At 49.5% G+C, this 18420-nt stretch overlaps 1 protein-coding gene and 2 long non-coding RNA genes across 8 annotated transcripts in view; 2 read left to right on the top strand and 1 right to left on the bottom strand.

Moving 5' to 3' along the window:
* Positions 1–4061, top strand: part of LOC123330389 — a 14806-nt gene extending 10745 nt beyond the window's left edge. For both annotated transcript variants that reach the window (XR_006546258.2, XR_006546259.2), the window contains exons 2-4: positions 248–362; positions 2854–2987; positions 3816–4061. This is a non-coding gene — a long non-coding RNA (uncharacterized LOC123330389). The remainder of the gene's footprint in view (positions 1–247; positions 363–2853; positions 2988–3815) is intronic.
* USB1 (U6 snRNA biogenesis phosphodiesterase 1) lies at positions 3057–18420 on the bottom strand. 5 transcript variants are annotated; one of them, XM_025268753.3, is made up of 8 exons: positions 18331–18420; positions 16671–16837; positions 14468–14651; positions 9041–9094; positions 8447–8545; positions 6545–6650; positions 5221–5304; positions 3057–4166 (listed from the first exon to the last, which is right to left on the bottom strand). In XM_025268753.3, exons 2-8 carry the CDS (start codon positions 16780–16782, stop codon positions 4062–4064), a joined length of 744 nt encoding a protein of 247 aa, XP_025124538.1. In that variant the 5' UTR covers positions 16783–16837; positions 18331–18420; the 3' UTR covers positions 3057–4061. The 5 variants fall into 5 exon arrangements, with proteins under 5 accessions (XP_025124538.1, XP_025124534.2, XP_044787872.2 ...); XM_025268749.3 differs by having other exon boundaries at positions 18214–18405; XM_044931937.2 differs by having other exon boundaries at positions 8462–8545; positions 18214–18405.
* LOC123330388 lies at positions 6526–8633 on the top strand. The gene is made up of 4 exons (XR_006546257.1): positions 6526–6755; positions 6850–6943; positions 7857–8039; positions 8412–8633. It is a non-coding gene; the product is annotated as an uncharacterized LOC123330388 (long non-coding RNA).

The raw sequence follows: 18420 nt of genomic DNA, 5'->3' as shown, positions 1-18420 counted from the left end.
TTAATTTGGCTGCACTGGGTCTTAGTTGTGGCGGTCGAGATCGTCCATCTTCATTCTTAGATGTGGCATGTGGGATCTAGTTCCCCGATCAGGGATGGAACCCAGGACCCCAGTGTTGGGAACATGGAGTCTCAGCCACCGGATCCCCAGGGAAGTCCCAAGAAGCCCCTATGTTCTCGAACATGGTACCTTTCCACTTACACACAGAGAAACCTGGGGTTCTAACTCAGCCTCTGTTCCTTGTTAGGGAGAGGGTTCAGGAGAACGTGACTGAAGTTTGGTCAAGCACCGAATCTTGGTCAGCACCGACGGTGGACATTACCTGGTGTTGAACAGAGCATCCTGAGGGAAAAGAAGTCGAGGTTTGGACAAAGGGGACAATTTCGTCCATTTCCACGAACTTTTGTGTGGGGTCCCTCATTTGGGAAATGGATTTCTAAAGTTTCCACTTTGAGATTTCCTTCTGGGAAATGTGGTGTAGTCATCAGAAATGGACAACAGGGTTGTCTCCATTTAACTGATTGCACTGCAATCTTTCATAATATTTATTCACAATTGGCAAAATAAAAAAAAAAAAAGGCTTGCTTTTAGGGGGTACCTAGTAAGGGTGGGAGCCCAGGAACCGGAAGCAGTGCTGTCTGCTTACCCACAGTCAGACAGGGCTGGTCATTGTTTTCTCTTTAGTGACTGGTTTTGGCCCCTACAGGTACCTCAGGGCTCCAAGGTGGGTTTGTACCTGCACCCATCACAGGGGTCTCCAGTTCTGTGGCTCTGGCCAGACCCCAAGGCCTGAGGGGACCAGTGGGACTGAGCCCTGTGAACTCCAACCTTTCGGTCACCGAGTTGTTTTTGTTTTTTTTTAATTGGAGTATAGTTGATTAATAGTGTCGTGTTAATTTCAGGTGTACAGCAAAGTGACTCAGTTATATATATATACATCTATCTATTCTCAGTCACCCAGCTTTGAAACACCACCCATATCTTGCCTCAGTCTTTTCATCTAGCCCCTAACCTTCCCCTCATTTTTGTCCCGGAGTCTTTTTTAATTAAATCCCAGACACCTCATTTCACAGCACAGTTTCATTCTGAGACCCTGCTGGGGTGTGAGAGGTTATACAAATAGCTCTGGATCCAAAGCCAGGCCAGGGGTTCCGGCCCAGCACAAATTTACTTACTGGGCAACCTTCTTAAAACTTTTTATTTATTTACTGGGCCATCTTGAGCAAGTGATCTCCCCTTTTGGGGTCAACCTACTTATTTGTAAAAGGCAGGCTCTGGCTCAGGTAGAGGCCAAGACCCCTCCTTCAGTAAAGGAAAGGCAGGGTGGGTTGGAGGCAGGCCCGGAGCCCCCCACCCCCAACCCCTGGCCGCCCTGCTGCGGGCCCCTCGGGGCTCCTGGTACCGAGACCGGGAATAAACAAACAAGCTGGGGTAATTTCCCTCTTCCTTGGAAACAAAGCTGGGGTGGTCTGGAGAGGCGTGTGGAGAGAACGGAGAGTGCCAGGTGGAAGGGGGCCAAACAGGCCGGGAGATGATGATTTCCCTGCCCTGTGGGGAACATCTAAGGACAGATGTGTTGATTTTGCACCCTCCCTGGTGTGATAAACCCCTCCTCGACAGCGTGTCTTTATTCCGAGCCAGCCTGCCGAGGGGTGGACCCCAGCTGGCTCTGGTCTCGCCTCCTGTCTCCTGAACACATCTCCTCTTATGGAAGAGCCCCAGCTGCTTCTGCACTGTCAGCGCGGCGCCCGATCGCAGCCTCTCCAGCGGCTCGCTCAGCGTCTGGGCGCCCGCCAAGCCCTGACGCCCGCCGCCCCTCCCCCCTCGGTGAATCTCCTGCTTCCTCCATCACCACCTCCATTCTCCCTGGAAGAGACAGTTATTGATCTTGGCCCATCTCTCAAAGATGCCGCACTCTAATTCCATCCTTGCACCACATCCTCCCCCAGGGGGCCGGTCGGTCAGTCAGTCCCCTTGGGTTTGTTAATGGTGATGCTACATGACATGGGGGGTGGGAGTGGGGGCTGACGGGGGGCCCTCCCAGGAAGAACGAGTGCCTGAGATGGAGCCTCCAGGGCCCTGATGAGGAGGATCAGGTGGTCCACGCCCTCAATACCTGCCTTGTGAGATGCTGGTCTCTATCCTGAAATTGGAACCTGCAGGAAATCGGGTGGTTTTGCTTGCATCTCCCAGATGGGAATGGGATCCTCTGCACCTGTCAGCCCCACCCCCTCATTAGCATCCAGTGGGTTGGAGGAGGCTGATTCACTTAGCTGCCCAGGTCGGGGCTGGTGCAGAGCAGGTGTCAGTAAGCGCTGGCTGCACAGTGGAATTGCCAGGAAGGCTGGCCTGCATCTCCCTCTCCAGCCCGTGTGACCTCAAAAGCCAGCAGACCTGACTGGCCAATCCTGGTTGAATCAGCAGCTCCATGCAGAGGGCTTGGGGAAGAAGGCACAGAAAGTGATTTCCTGGGTCTCTCCAGGGTGGTGATTGGGAGCTGGCCTCACGAAGAGGCCAGGAGAGAGGTTCAGAGGTGCAGGAAGGAGAGTGGGAACCAGAGCCACAGGCACCCTTCTCCCCACATCCTTCCCAGGGGAGAGGGGGTGGTCTGGGCTGGAGCAGGGACAGCGGGCCTGGCAGGCTGCAAAGGACAGCACTAAGGTTAGGGCCTTGTCTGACTTCTCATGTGACAATTCATGGAACCTGCTTTTCTGGAAAAGCAGAATAATCACTCCTACCTGGTTTACTCTCCAGGGGGTTCCTGGGAGGAAGAGATGAGAGGGTTCTAGAAAGGACTCCAGAAGTGTCACAGCAGGATCGTGTCTAGATGTCTGTGCTTATGCCTTGGTCCAGGTACCCACCTCTGGCGAGCAGGCCTGGCAGGCCAGGTGCCCGCACCCTGTACTGATGTATCGTCAAGGCTTCTCATGGCCACCTTAAGAGGTCAAAACGGAGACTCCTAAGAGTGCATTCCCACCATGAAGCAGGTTAGAGAAGATGGGGGCAGAGGAAAGTCATCTTTGCATCTGGTTGAACAGAAGCAGTCCAAAACAGAGTCCAAAATAAAAACCCTAAGTTTTATTTGTTGAACATAATTTAAAACTAAAACGTAAAAGTGTCTCTTCCGCCATCACTAGAAATCCAGGTGGCAGCTGGAGGGAGGACTGGCCCTTGGCTCTGCTGAGGGCTCAAGGAAAACAAAAACCCCTGTGCAAGCCCTGGCCCTTCCTCCGAGTGCCCCCGGAATGCCCGCAGGCCGCAGCAGGCAGCCGGAGGCGGCAGAAAGAGAGCTCTGCCTGGGGAAGGCGCCTCTTGGCTTCTTTGGGAAGCTGATGGGAAGCCAGAGGTCAGAGCGTTGGAGGCCTGGCTTAAAGCCACCAGTCAGGCCAAGATGAAACATCTGCTCAAATCTCCCAGGCACCTGGCTGGGGGTGAGTGGGAGGAAGGAATGGAGAAAACTGATGCTAAACCACAAATTAGCACCCTGGGCCTTGGCCCTGAGATGGCCTCCACTGGCATAGGAGGGGGTGAGACTAAAAATAAATAAATAAAAGCGACACTGCTTCAAGGAGGGAGCATGACAGGCCCGTGGAAGCACCCTTTGTCAGGCCTGAGCAGAGATGAGACAGGGCATGATGGCTTCAAAAAGCTCTCGTCTGGGGCCAATGGCATCCAAATGCAGACAGCCCAAGGGGGTGTGGGGGAGGGGCCATTTGTTGGCGGGACTACCATGGGGGTACTGGCTGAGTACGGGTGGGCTCACCAGGTGACCCCCATTTTTTGTTTTGTTTTGCTTTTTTGCATAACCACCACAGACCTAGAACTAGGAAGCCCAGGCTGCCCTCTACTGGTGATTTCTGGGAAAGACTACAATGCAGTGGTACCTGACCTGCAACTCAAAGAGGCCAAGAGAACCAGCTCCCAAAGAGCACCCAGAGCAGCTGTCCCTCCTCCAGCCAGGCCCCCCGGTGGAGGGCTGGCAGCATCCCCAGCGATCTGAGTGGGTTCTTCCATCTCTGTCTGGCTGCAGAGGGGCCCAGGACAATGAGGGCCTCTGGTGCTCACTTCAAAGGCATCGAGAAGAATTTGTTCCCAGACTTGCAGCGAATCTGCTCGGCGTACGCACGCAGCAGCATCTCAGAGTCTTCAAACTCATCCACGATTCCCTTAAAAGCAGGAGCCAGGAGAGGACAGTTGCGTTAAGAGGAATCAGGGACCCAGACGGCACTGCGAACAAAGCCAGCCTAGCGAAATCCTTCACGGATCAGGCTACCTTGTCTAATCAGCTCTGCTATTCTGTGAGGCCAGTGCTATCAGCCTCCCTTGGCAGACGAGGAAATGGATGCTCCGAGTCCTGGATCATAGAATCCAATAAAACCAGGCCTGGGACCTGGGTCTGCTAGAGCCGGAGCCCACAGCTCCTCGCCGCCTCCAGCGTGATCAGGCCAAGAACAGACGTGGCTACCTGATAATGGCCCAGGGGCTGTCTCCCGCCTGCATGTGTTTCCTTTGGCTCAAACAATATTTTCTTAAAAAATACATACTGGTGGCCAACATTTGAAAATAGGGTGATTACACATAAAAAAAAAAAAATCTAGGTTTCTGGCTTTTCTTGAAAAACAAGTGCTTGCAACACAAGGTCCACATTCCTACACGGCAACTCCCCACCGTCTCCTTTCCGAGAGGTATCAGCTCCTCTGAGGGCACTGACGGGAAAGTGTAAGTTACCCCCTACTTATCACAAGATGAGAAAGGCTGTGAGGATGGACGTTCTGGACACCTGGCACGTTTCACTCATTTCCAGCCCCTGCCGGGCCCCTGTGAGCACCCGAGCCTTTGACCTCTGGGCGAGGGGCTGTGGACTTGAGGGGAAGTCGGCAGCGTCCTCTGAGATCAGTGTTTTCGGGCAGGGCGTCTCCAGTTTTAACGTGCACACAAATCCCCAGACATCTTGTTAACTTCTGACTCCTTAGGTCTGGGTTGGGGCGAGAGAGTGGATGTCGCTAATAAGCTCCCAGGTGGTGCCCTGCCGCTGGTCTGAGACTGCGCTGAGAGGAGCAGCAGGAGGTGTGGGTCTCTCTGGCCAGGCCAGTTATCTCCCAGGGATTCCGGTTTGTGGGCCTAATCCTCAGGGTTTGTCAGCCCCCTTCCCATTCCCCACCTTCCACAGCATTACTTCCGGAGTTCAGCACCTGCCCGGCTCTCGAGCCAGGAATTCACCTGTAGTTCCTGCAGGCACGGCCCTTCCATCTGGAGACGCGCGTCACCCACACACCAAGCCAGGCTGATGTGGAAGGAGGGGTCCTGCAGAGGAACAGCAGAGAGGCAGGTGGTCACCTGGATGCCGTGGCAGACGTCACAAGAGCTCCGCAACGAGAGTTGTCCCAGTATCCCTACTGGATCCCTGACCTGATCCATGGAGACTAGATCCTTGGTGTTGATCCCAAGTGCCTCCACGGATAGATACAATAGCCCTGGGCTGATCCTTGCTATGGACTGAATTGTGTGTTCCCCTCCCCCCATCCCAATTCATATATTAAAGTCTTAATCCCCAAGGTGATGGTATTTGGAGAAGGGGCCCTTGGGAGATAACTGGGTTTAGCTGAGGTCATGAAGGTGAAGCCCTCGTGAGGGGGTTAGTGCCCACGTAAGAGGCGGCAGATGGCTCCTCCCTCTCTCTTTCCATTGAATGAGGACACGATGGGAAGATGGCCATCAACAAGCCAAGAAAAGAGGCCTCACCAGAAACTGACCATGATGGCACCTTGGTTTCAGGCTTCTAGGCTCCAGAATTGGGAGAAAATAAAGTTCTATTGTTTAAGTCATCCAGTCTCTGGTATCTGGCTATGGCAGCCTGAGCTAAGACAGTCCTGTTCTCAGAGGCTCTCCTTTACATGTCATAACATTGAGTCCTTACATTTGGGACATGGAAGAGAACCTATGTCCCAGATTTAATGTTTTCTGATGTGAAACATTTCAATAGATGACATACTTTTTAAGGTGAACAAAACCTGAAATATCTAAAATTATGATTAAACTGTAAATTATCTCCATTCAAATTCATACTTCTATATCACAGCATGACTTTAAAAGAATATATCAAGCAAAACCACCGGCCCTTTAAAGCCATAACATTCGACTTGGGTAGGTTCAAGTTCCCCTGGAGGGCACGGGGTAAGGCACAGGAAGGGATGTGAAGCTTCGACTCTATCTGGAGTGTGATGTGACTAAAAAATACTAGCGAAAGCTACTTCTTAAAAAATATAAAGATAAGCATGGATACATCAGAATCGAAGGCATAGATCTCGTCGAGCATACTGAAGAGATAACAGAAGATTTGTAAGAAATGCTGGACTTTGGCTGGGCAGTATCTGACCCAACATCAGACCCTCAACTCCCCAGGGGTGTGGGTCATCTGAGGGCCAGCCGAATGGACGCTTCCCCTGGGAAAGTTCTGGAGGGCTCTGCAAGGGTTTCTTTAAGGCTGGTTTTATTGCCATTAGAGATGGGTTGGTGGAGAGGAAAAATGACGCCCGTTGATTACCTGGTAGAAAGTGCTGAGGTCAAACTCCTCCATGACCCTGTCTACCTCTGCAACCAGGTCCAGGAAGTGGGCGTGCCCTGAGGTGACCTCGAGCCCAACAAAGGTCCTGGGGGGAGACAGCAGTGGAGACAACACCGGTGTGAGACACGGCTGCTGAGAATGTAAACCAGCCGTGAGGAGGGCAGAGGATGCAACAGAAGGAAGCCGGGAGGTCTGGGTCATGAACTCAGTTTACTGCCCTGCTCTCCCAGCTGGCTCTCTCATCCTCCCCTAGCTCTAACCGCACACCTCCCCTCTTTCCCTAGGGTCTAAGATCCCCTGAAGGACCATCTTCATCTGCTGCTGCCAAGTCTACGGACCCGAAGCTTCTGTGGCCAGGCTCACCATCATTGCTCCCAGGTGGGTCCTTCTCCAGGGCTTCCCTCTCTGGCACTGACTCCCTCCCAGTAGCACACTCTCATCTTTATCCTCTTATTTATTTTTGGCCCCGCAACACAGCATATGGGATCTTAGTTCCCCCCACTGGAGATCAAACCCATGCCTCATGCAGTGGAAATTCAGTGTCTTAACCACTGGATTCTCTCATCCTTAAAACCCCTCCTTTGAACCTGAGTTCTCAGCCAGTCTCCATTTCATCCTCAGTCAGACTTGATGTTCAGATGCTCTGTCGCCCTCCGCTGTCTCTCCCGCCCCGCCATCTTCAGCCAGCTCACATCAAAGCTGCCACCCACCTCCGGGTTACTGCACTTGATGGACACTTCTCCGGCCTCACCTTGGCCTCTCAGCAGGGTCTGACACAGCTGGTTCCTCTCTCCCTGAAACCCATTTTTTTCCTCTTGGCTCCAAGAGACCACCCACTATACAGTCCCGGTGTGACCCTGCCTCTGGCCTCCGGTTCAGTCTCCTCTGCTGCCCTCTGTTCTTTCCAGCCTCTAAATGGTCAAGGGTTGCAGAGCCCAGCCCTCAGGCCTTTGATCTGCTCCATGTGCCCCTGGCCCCCACCCCAGCCCTGGTTTCAGTATCACACAGCCGGATGGCTCCCACATTTCCATCTCTGGCTGGCACCTCTCCTGTCTGCTTCACTGTGTATGTACCTCTTCCACCCATGGGTACCCGGGGATATCATCAGTGGCAATGTTTACTGGGAACAAAGCAAAACGGATTTTCCTCCCACAGGTGTTTCCAAACTCGGGAAGTGGGACCATTTATTTACCCAGCTGTTCAAACCCCAAGTCCAGGCATCTACTTTGGTTCTTCCCCTTACTGTGCATAGATCGGACTCACTGATGATTCTGGTTGATTCTACCTGCAGTGTATCAGGAATACGTCTGCTTCTTGGCCCTTGCACTGCCATCACCCTGAGTTAGGACACCTTGGCACCTCACCTGGATGGTGACACCTGTCTTCTCTCTCTCTCCCTGCATCCAACCTCCTCTACATCTTGTCTCCATGTGGGAGCCACAGACACGATTGGGCCAGACTGACAGTTACCAACGTAAGTTGGATCACGTCTCTGTGCAGATCCCTCCAGTGGCTTCCGTGACCCTGAAAACTCCTGACCCTGACCTTGAAGGCCCGGTAGGAGCTAACCCGGACTGACTCATCTCCTCTCGCTCTCCCACTTGCTCCCCGGGTTCCGCTTCATTGGCCTCCTCAAACAAGCCAGGCTCCTTCCTCCTTAGACCACCTCCTCGGCTGTGTCCTCTGCTTGGAGGCTCTCTCAGTAGCGCTTCCCAAGGCTCATTACTTTTCATCCTTAGGTCACTGGCAAATGCCAGCTCCCTAGGGCTGTCCTTGGCTGCATGATCCAGACTCATATCACAGTAGTTTCTAAGAGGCTCATTTCCTTGTTTATCTCCCCCTGCAGAATGTGAGACCCCAAAGAGCAAGGACTGTGCTGACCTTTTCATTGCTGACCTGCAGTGTACAGCAAGTCTCTGGCACCAGGACGTGCTGAACCAATTTTGCAGAATGAAGGAATGAGCTGTCCTCTCAGAGGTGCTGAGAGCAGAAGGCAACTCAGTGAGTGGATCTGACAAGGAGGTTTGCTTGGAAGCCTTGTTAATAACAATTTTTTTTGTTCATCTCATCCTTGAATGCTTTTATAAAACTCGTTCAGTTCATTTGAGCCTCACAACTGCCCACTGATAGATGTGTCAGGGCATGCCTGTGACAGCTTGGAAATGGCAGGTCACAGAGGTTGAAGGTATGAGCTCAACGTTAAATTGGAGACAGCTGGGCAGGCACCCAGGGTTTTTTTGTCTCAGGCTTTCCCCACTAAACCAAGATGTTATTCTCTACCTCTGCTCCTCCTCTTATGCTCCTGGAGTTATTTTTCTTAATGAAAGGTTCAGATTTGGGGACAACTGCCTTGGTAGTCATAGAGCTGGTTAAAACACAAACAAACCAAAAAATGAGACAGACAAGGCCCCCTCAAGTCTTTACTGCAAAGAATCCTCTTCTGGGAACAACTGGGGGCAGAGCAGGGAGACCCACCTGGTTTTCTCTTGATTGGTGTAAATCTTTACCTGGTCGGCGGTAAAGCAGAATCTGAAATACAGAAGAACCACATTTCAGGGAAAATGATAAGAAAAATATTTTTAGAGAAAACAGCTTATATTAAAAAAAACATCACTTTGAAACTATAGTTAACTCATTTCACATGTAGTATTGTCGCCCTGTTATACAGGTGGTAAACTCAACCCTAGAATACAAGAGCTTAAATAATCGCTGAGTCCAGGTAACCCATAGCTTCATTCAGATGCTAGTAAAAATTTTACTTTATTAAGAACAGTTGATTTTGATAAGCAATTTGAGACTATCTCAGCTTTACTGATGGGAACTGAGAAAGACATCATCAGGTTGGTGTTAATAGATGATTTAAGGGCCAATTTTTTCCTTGTAGGTTAAAAAAAAAAGACAATTCTGACCCCGGCTAAGCAACAACATGGGGCTTCCCACGTAGCTCAGATGGTAAAGAAGCTGCCTGTAATGCGGGAAACCTGGGTTAGATTCCTGGGTTGGGACGATCCCCTGGAGAAGGGATAGGCTACCCACTCCAGTATTCTTGGGCTTCCCTGGTTGCTTAGATGGTAAAGAATCCGCCTGCAACTTGGAGGACCCGGCTTTGACTCCTGGGTCGGAAAATCCCCTGGAGAAAGGAATGGCAACACACTCCAATATTCTTGCCTGGAAAATTCCATGGACAGAGGAGCCTAGCAGGCTATAGTCTGTGGGGTCGAAAAGAGTTGACCACAACTGAGTGACTAACACTTTTCATTTACTTTATTTTATAACAGAACCCACGCTATCTGTATCTGCTCTGAATCAGCAGACACATATGGTGCTGATTCTCCCGTAGCCAGGATTCACAGGGCCAGGAATCAAGGGGTGGAAATGGGAGTGGAACCACTAATATGAGTGATCTATTAGCAAAATGTTTACTTTCTGTTCCCACAACTTCATGCTCTGGTAGCCCAGAGGTCTTAGTTCCAGAGGGAGGAATACTTCCCACAGGAGACATAGTGCTTTCATTGAACTGGAAGTTGAGACTTGCCACCTTGGTGGTCCAGTGGCTAAGACTTCACACTCCCAATGCAGGGGGCCAGGGTTTGATCCCTGGTTGGGGAACTAATCCTACATGCTGCAACAAAGACACGGTACAGCCAAATAAATAATATTAAAAAAAAAAAAAGACTTGCCACTTTGGGCTCCTGTACCTTTGAATCAACAAAGAGTTCCAGTGTTGGCTGGGGTCCTTGATCCTGACTACCAAGGGGAAATTGGACTAGAACTCCATGATGGAGATAAGGGAAAGGGTGCCTGGGATACAGGAGACCTGCTGTTAGATCTTTTAGTATTAACCATGCCCACTGACTCAGGCCAGCGGAAAAGTATACCAAGCAACCCAGGCAGGACTAGTAATGGGCCAGATCCTTCAGGAATAAAGGTTTGGGTCACTACCCCAGGTAAAGAACCATAACCACTTGAGGTGCTTGCCAAAGGCAAAGGGAATAGAGAGCTAGGAAGTGGAAGGTAGCTGTAAATATCAGCTATGACCATGTGACCAGTTACAGAAATGAGGACTGTAATCATCATGAGAATTTCCTTATTTTATGAATACATCTGTGAGTATAAATACAGGACACCTAGGGGACACTGTGAGTTTGGATCTAGAACACGGCAATAAAGTGAATACTGCAATAAAGTGTGGAGAAGGCAACCCACTCCAGTACTCTTGCCTGGAAAATCCCATGGATGGAGGAGCCTGGTAGGCTGCAGTCCATGGGGTCAAGAGTCGGGCACGACTGAGTGACTTCACTTTCACTTTTCACTTTCACACACTGGAGAAAGAAATGGCAACCCACTCCAGTATTCTTGCCTGGAGAATCCCAGGGACACAGGAGCCTAGTGGGCTGCCATCTGTGGGGTCACACAGAGTCGGACACAACTGAAGCAACTTAGCAGCAGCAGCAGCAGCAGCAATAAAGTGAGTCACAATTTTTTGGCTTCTCAGTGCATATAAGAGTTATGTTTATACTACACTGCAGTCAACTAAGCATGCAAAGGCATTATGTCTAAAGAAACAATCTACATTATTTTTAAAATACTTTATTAGTAAAACCTGCTAACCATCATTTGTGCGTTCAGTGAGTCATAATCTCTTTGCTAGTGGAGGGTCTTGGCTCAGTGTAGATGGCTGCTGACTGGTCAAGGTGGTGGTTGCTGAAGACTGGGGTGGTGATGGCAATTTATTAGAATAAGACAATAAGGCAAATGATGAAGTTTGCTCCATCAACCTTCTTTTCCTTCCATGAACAATTACTCCATAGCATGCAATGCAATGCTGTTTCGTGGCACTTTATCCACAGGAGAGCTTCTTTCAAAATTGGAATCAATCCTCTCAAACCCTGCCACTGCTTTATCAACTAAGTTTATGTAATATTCTAAATCCTTGGTCGTCATTTCAACTATCTTCATGGCATCTTATTCTGTCTCAAGAAGCCACGTTCTCTGCTCAGTCATAAGAAGCAACTCCTCAGCCATTAAAGTTTTATCATGAGATGGCAGCAACTCACTCCCATTGTGAGGCTTCACTTCTAATTCTAGCTGTCTTGTTTCTTCCATCACATCTGCAGTTACTTCCTCCACTGAAGTCTTGCCCCCTTCAAAGTCACCCATGAGGACTAGAATCAACTTCTTCCAAACTCCCGTGTATGGTGGTATTTTGACCTTTTCCCATGAATCACAAATGTTCTTAATGGCATCTAGAATGGTGAATCCTTTCCAGAGATTTTCAATTGACTTTGCCCAGATCCATCAGCGGAATTATTACCTTTGGCAGCTATAACCTAAACGAAACATATTTCTTAAGTAAGACTTGAGGGTTGAAATTTAGCCCTTGATCCACGGACTGCAGAATGGATGTTGTGTTAGCAACAGAGAAACGACACTGACCTCATCTGTCCATCTCCATCAGAGCTCTTGGGTCTCCTGGCGCATTGTCACTGAGCAGTAATATTTTGATAGGAATCTTTCTTCTGAGCTGAATGTCTCAATAGTGGGCTTGAAATATTCAGTAAACCAGGCTGTCAACAGACGTGCTGTCATCCAGGCTTTGTTGTTACATTAATAGAGCATCAGCAGAGTAGATTTAGAATAATTCTTAAGGGCCCTAGGATTTTTGAAATAGCAAATGAGCATTGGATTAAACTTAAAATCAGCAGCTGTATTAGCCCCTAACGAGAGAGTCAGCCTGTTCTATGAAGCTGTGAAGCTAAGCCCTGACACCCCCTTTCAGGCTATGAAAATCCTAGCTGGCATCTTCTTCCAATAGAAGGCTGTTTCAGCTACACTGAAAAATCTGTTGCTTGGTGTGGCCACCTTCATTAATGATCTTAGCTAGATCTTCTGGGTAATTTTCGGCAGCATCTACATCAGCACTTGCATCTTCATCTCACATTTTCATGTTATGGAGACAGCTTCTTACCTTAAACTTCATGAACCGACCTCTGCCAGCTTCAAACTTTTCTGCAGCTTCCTCCCCTCTCAGCCTTCACAGAATTTAAGAGTTAGGGCCTTGCTCTGACTCAGGCTTTGGCTGAAGGGAATGCTGTGGCCGGTTTCATCATCTGTCCAGACCACTAAAACTTTCTCCAGGCTCTTTTGCTTTACCATTCCTGCATTCGCTGGAGGAGCACTTCTGATTTCCTTCAAGAACTTTCCCTTTTCAGTCACAACTTGGCTAACAGGGACAAGAGGCCTAGCTTCCAGTTTCCTTCCACTTTTGACATGCCTTCCTCACTTAATCATTTTTGGCTTTTGATGTGAAGTGAGAGACGTGTGACCCTTCCTTTCACTTGAACACTTAAGAGGCTAGTGTAGGGTTACTAATTTCAATACTGTTGTATCTCAGGGAATAGGGAGGCCCAAGGGGAGGGAGAGAGATGCGGGGGAATGGCTGGTCGGTGGAATGGTCAGAACATTCGCATTTATCAACTGTCTGCCCTCTTATATGGGTGTGGCTCCTGGCATCCCAAAACAATTACAATAATAACGTCAAATATCACCATGACAAATATAAGGATAATGAGAAAGTTTGAAATATTGCTAGAATTACCGAAATATGACAGACACAAGAGCAAATGCTGGAACATGATGCTGACAGACTTGCTCAATGCAGGGTTGCCACAAACCTTCAGTTTATTAAAAAATGCTGTATCGTGAAACATAATAAAACAAGATTTGCCTGTACATATATTAAGCAAATATCTTTGTTTTCTTCTCTTACTCCCTTATCACATAATATAGGATGGAATGACTTTATTTTAGCACTTAAGTGTTGTTAATTGGTATTCAAGTTATGGGCTCTAGGTGGCTCAGGGGTAAAATAGTCCACCTGCCAATGCAGGAGACATGGGTTTGATCCCTGGGTTGGGAAGATCCCCTGGAGGAGGAAATGGCAACCCATTCCAGTATTCTTGCCTGGGAAATGCCATGGAGAGAGGAGCCTGGCAGGCTACAGTCCATGGAGTCACAAAGAGTTGGACATGACTGAGCACGCATTCAAGTTAGGGGTGATTAGAAGAGCAAAAACATTGCTCAAGAACCTTACCCCCCCATTCTGGGAAAGGGATTAGTGCATTTTCAGAAGCACAAATGGATGTTGTATCATGTTAGGCAGAGTTATAGTTGTTGTAGTCTTAATTTAGAGATTAAGTGTGGTTTAAGAAGATGCATGTAAGTGTCAAGTCGAGAAGGGATAGACTGGTGATGCTTAATTTTATGTGTTAACCTGACTGATCTAAGGGATGTCCAGAGAGCTGGTAAGCCATTATCTTGGGGTTTGTCTGTGAGGGTATTTCTGGAAAGATTAACATTTGAACTGATGAACTGGGTAAAGCAAACGGCCTTCCTCAATGGGTGGGTATTATCCAACATGCTGAGGGCCTGAACAGAATAGAAAGGCCGAGGAAGGACAAACTCCCCTTCCCTACATGAGTTGAGACATCCATCTTCTCCTACCCTCTGACATCAGCACTCCTGGGTTTCAGGCTTTCAGGCTCATATCAGGACTTACATCACCAGTCCCCTGTTATTTTAGGACTTTGAAATCAAGCTGAATTACACAACCAGCTCTCCTGGTTCTCTCCTTGTAGACGGCAGATGGTGGACTTCTTGGCCTCCATAACTGCATAAGCCAACACCTATAATAAATCTCTTATCTATATACATCTTACGGGTTCTGTTTCATACATCAAAGTCACACGGGATGACATGTACAGGGCACAGCTCTGGGAGATACTCAGTGTGCTAGCCTTTAGGTCTGGCCTGCTTGCTGGGGTAACACCATCCCACAGGTCCATCCCAATGGGAACTTGGAGGGGAAGGAGAGGAGAGGCAGACAGAGCACGAGACACTCACCTCTGGAAGGAGGCCACTCGGTCTTTCAGAGCCTGCACGAAGGGGAGGATCCAGTGGTGGCGCAGAACCACGCTCTGGGACAGGCTGAGGTGGAAGGCTTCCATCCTCACCAGCCGGGGGACGTATGTCTGCGCGTGGCACAGCAATGCGTCAAGCAGGTCCAGGAACTCCTCCCGGGCTTCGTCTGGAGGGGAAGAGTGGAGAGGGTGGGCCATTCTCTTAGCAGGATGGCCACATGATGGCCAGGAGCAGAGAAAGGCTTTTGTTACTTTAGGTTTTAGGAGAAAGTTACTTTGAGAGCAGCCAACATCTTGTTGTTTAGTCGCTAAGTCGTGTCTGACTCTTTTCGACCCCACGGACTATAGCCTGCCAGGCTCCTCTGTCTGTGGAATTTTCCAGGCAAGACTACTGGAGCAGGTTGCCATTTCCTTCTCCAGGGGATCTTCCCGACCCAGGGATCCAACCTGCGTCTCGTGCACTGGCAGGTGGATTCTTTACCACTGAGCCACCTGGGAAGCCCAGCCAATGTCTATGTATTCTAATCATATTTTAATATATATTTATGGTTATAGAATACACATATAACTTGCTCCTTGGAAGAAAAGTTACGACCAACCTAGACAGCATATTAAAAAGCAGAGACATTACTTTGCCAACAAAGGTCCGTCTAGTCAAAGCTATGGTTTTTCCAGTGGTCATGTATGGATGTGAGACTTGGACTATAAAGAAAGCTGAGTGCTGAAGAATTGATGCTTTTGAACTGTGGTGTTGGAGAAGACTCTTGAGAGTCTCTTGGACTGCAAGGAAATCCAACCAGTCCATCCTAAAGGAAATCAACCCTGAATATTCATTGGAAGGACTGATGTGGAAGCTGAAACTCCAATACTTTGGCTACCTGTTGCAAAGAACTGACTCATTTGAAAATACCCTGATGCTGGCAGAGATTGAAGGCAGGAGGAGAAAGGGACAAAAGAAGATGAGATGGTTGGATGGCATCATTGACTCAATGGACATGAGTTTGAGTAAGCTCCAGGAATTGGCAATGGATAGGGAGGCCCGGTGTGCTGCAGTCCATGTGGTTGCAAAGAGGTGGACACGACCGAGCAACTGAACTGAACTGACACATATACATACATATGCTTTTTGAAAAGAATTCGAGTAAAAAGAGAAATATGTGACAGAGAAAGCAGGGGTCCTCAAAGTCCACATCTAAAGCAGGGATATCCAAACTACCTTGATCACACATGCCATTAGTTAACGAGCTTGCACACATACCTACATCAATGTACATTTATTAATAAATTACAAACATGCGCTCCACTGCAAAACTATGTTACAAAATGTACGCTCTGAAGAGTAGAAACTTAAAAAGATGAGATAAAGAGAAATACATTAAAAAGTCTTAATGCTTTTCTTTCTAAGAGGTCACCTTGATTTCTCCCTCAGGGCACATACCCCACTTTCAAGACCACTGCTACCTACTAAGTCACTTCAGTCGTGTCTGACTCTGTGCGACCCCATAGACGGCAGCCCACCAGGCTCCCCTGTCCCTGGGACTCTCCAGACAAGAACACTGGAGTGGGTTGCCATTTCCCTCTCCAATGCATGAAAGTGAAAAGTGAAAGTGAAGTCGCTTAGTTGTGTCCGACTCTTAGCAACCCCATGGACTGCAGCCTACCAGGCTCCTCCGTCCATGGGATTTTCCAGGCAAGAGTACTGGAGTGGGGTGCCATTGCCTTCTCCACAAGGATGGGTTACTGTGGAGCCATAATCATGAGCTTGCCTTCTGTAATGAGAGGAAGGCTGTCCAACATGTAGTGTCATATGGAGAAAGCTCAGGGAAGAACTGCATGCCCTCATCTTTTCTAACAAATAAAATATATACATTGGCACAGCACTGAAAAAAGCTGGGGAAATAAGCATCTGAGAAGTCTAGCAACTTAACTAAGGGCACCCAGAGTAGTGGGTAGTGGAGTGAGGTCAGACTCTGAAGCCTGGGCTTTTTCTGCCTGCCACTCACTCATCAGGGCTAGCGTGGGGTGGGACTTGAAGCCAGAGCTTGCCCTCTCCCTGCTGAGTTGATCTCTTTCTCACTATCAGTGTCAGAACTTGAGGTTTCTGGCTTCCTCCTGATTGGGGCCAGCTTCCTCCCATAAGAGGCACCTTGTCGGTGTCAGCCACATGTCTCTCAGGCATTACTTACAAGGTACATAGACATGGGTGGCCCAGTTGCCACGCTCATGGGGAAAGGTGCGCACCCGGCCCCCGTGTTTCGCACTATCATCCACAGGCCCGTCCTCAGTGCCGGGGAACATGTGCAGCACACTGTCGGGTACTGGCAACCTCTGGCCGGGAAGGGGGCTCTGGCCCCTGCAAGAGGAAAGAAGAAAAGAAGCCCAGTTAGCTTCCTACTTTCTCTGTCTGTACATGTGAGGAAAGTTGTAACCCCTTGTACAGGGTGACTCTGCATGTCTATTTCTCACCAAGTGCCATTAGATAACCACAAAGCTCTTTCCCCAACACTCTTTCATTGGTGTCTCCCAGGTTTTTCCAGTAGTCATGTACAGATGTGAGAGTTGGACGTTAAAGAAGGCTGAGTGCCGAAGAATTGATGCTTTCAAACTGTGGTGCTGGAGAAGACTCTTGAAAGTCTCCTGGACTGCAAGGAGATAAAACCAGCCAATCCTAAAGGAAATCAACCCTGAATATTCATTGGAAGGACTAATGCTGAAGCTAAAGTTCCAATACTATGGCCACCTGATGTGAAGAGCTGATTCACTGAAAAAGACCCTGATGCTGGGAAAGATTGAGGGTGGGAGGAGAAGGGGATGACAGAGGATGAGTTGGTTGGATGGCATCACCGACTCAATGGACATGAGTTTGAGCGAGCTTGGGGAGATGGTGAAGGACAGGGAAGCCTGGGGGGCTGCAGTCCATGGGGTTGCAAAGCATGGGACACGACTCAGTGAACAACTCCTGGAAGCAGACTTTCTAGGAACCTGGACCCCATGGGAAACAAAGGAGCAGGTGGCGATATGTGGAGGGATTGGGGGCAGGAGGAGAAGGGGACGACAGAGGATGAGATGGCTGGATGGCATCACCGACTCAATGGACATGAGTTTGGGTAAATCCCGAGAGTTGGTGATGGATAGGGAGGCCTGGCATGCTGCGATTCATGGGGTTGCAAAGAGTCGGACACGACTGAGCAAGTGAGCTGAACTGAACTGGACAGGCCTGAGCCAGAGTGACACTTCCTAGCTCTGTGGTCTTAGGCAAGTAATATGCTCTCTGTGGACCTCCCGTTTCCTCATCCATAAAGTGGGATGAACGAAAGTGCTGCTTGAAAAGCACTCAGCAGGTACCAGGCCTGGCAATTAACAACCGAAGGTCCTCCACAAAGTAGGAGACTTCCTACTTTGCTCACTGCTGAGTCCCCAGTTCCCAGCCTGGCGCAGAGCGAGTACTTCATGAATATTTATTAGATTAAAGAAAACACTTTCCAAATGAGGAAACAGACCTATGGTGGTACAGTGGTGCGTGCCAGGAGACAGAGTGGGCCGGCGCCCGAGGCTGGACCCAAACCCACCCTGTTTCCTGCCTCCTAACCTTGACCCAGCCAGGTGGGGGCACACCGAGGCTCTGTCTGGTCCTCCTTCCCCCCACCCCGTGCCCCTTTTCTTTCCCTCGCGAGCAGCCCCGGACCCTCTCCAATCACCCTTCCCCAGAAAGACTTCCTCGCTCCTCACCGACTGCGGCCTTCAGCCCCCAGCCGAACCCGGGACCCGGCCTCGGCCTCATCTTCGGAGCCGCTGCTGCTGTAGCCCACGAGGGGCGCCGCACTCATGAGGCACCCCCACACCCACCTTCACGACCGCACAGAGAGTCGGCAGGCAATCTCACCCCACCCGGAATTCCTCTGTGCCGGAAGTGCTCTCCCGGGGGCGGGGCACAAA

The sequence above is a fragment of the Bubalus bubalis genome, chromosome 18 (assembly GCF_019923935.1).
Source record: "Bubalus bubalis isolate 160015118507 breed Murrah chromosome 18, NDDB_SH_1, whole genome shotgun sequence".
Lineage (NCBI taxonomy): Eukaryota > Metazoa > Chordata > Mammalia > Artiodactyla > Bovidae > Bubalus > Bubalus bubalis.
Note: the sequence above shows the minus strand (reverse complement) of the source record. Positions and strands in the feature narration are given on the sequence as shown.

Coding starts and splice junctions, on each gene's coding strand:
- USB1 (XM_025268749.3), bottom strand. CDS start 18,311: ATGAGTGCGGCGCCCCTCGTGGGCTACAGCAGCAGCGGCTCCGAAGAT. Junction 14,652..16,670: donor CACCCATGTCTATGTACCTT/GTAAGTAATGCC, acceptor CTTCCCCTCCAG/ACGAAGCCCGGGAGGAGTTC. Junction 6,651..8,446: donor TGCAGGTCAGCAATGAAAAG/GTCAGCACAGTC, acceptor GTCTCCCCCCAG/GACCTTTGTTGGGCTCGAGG.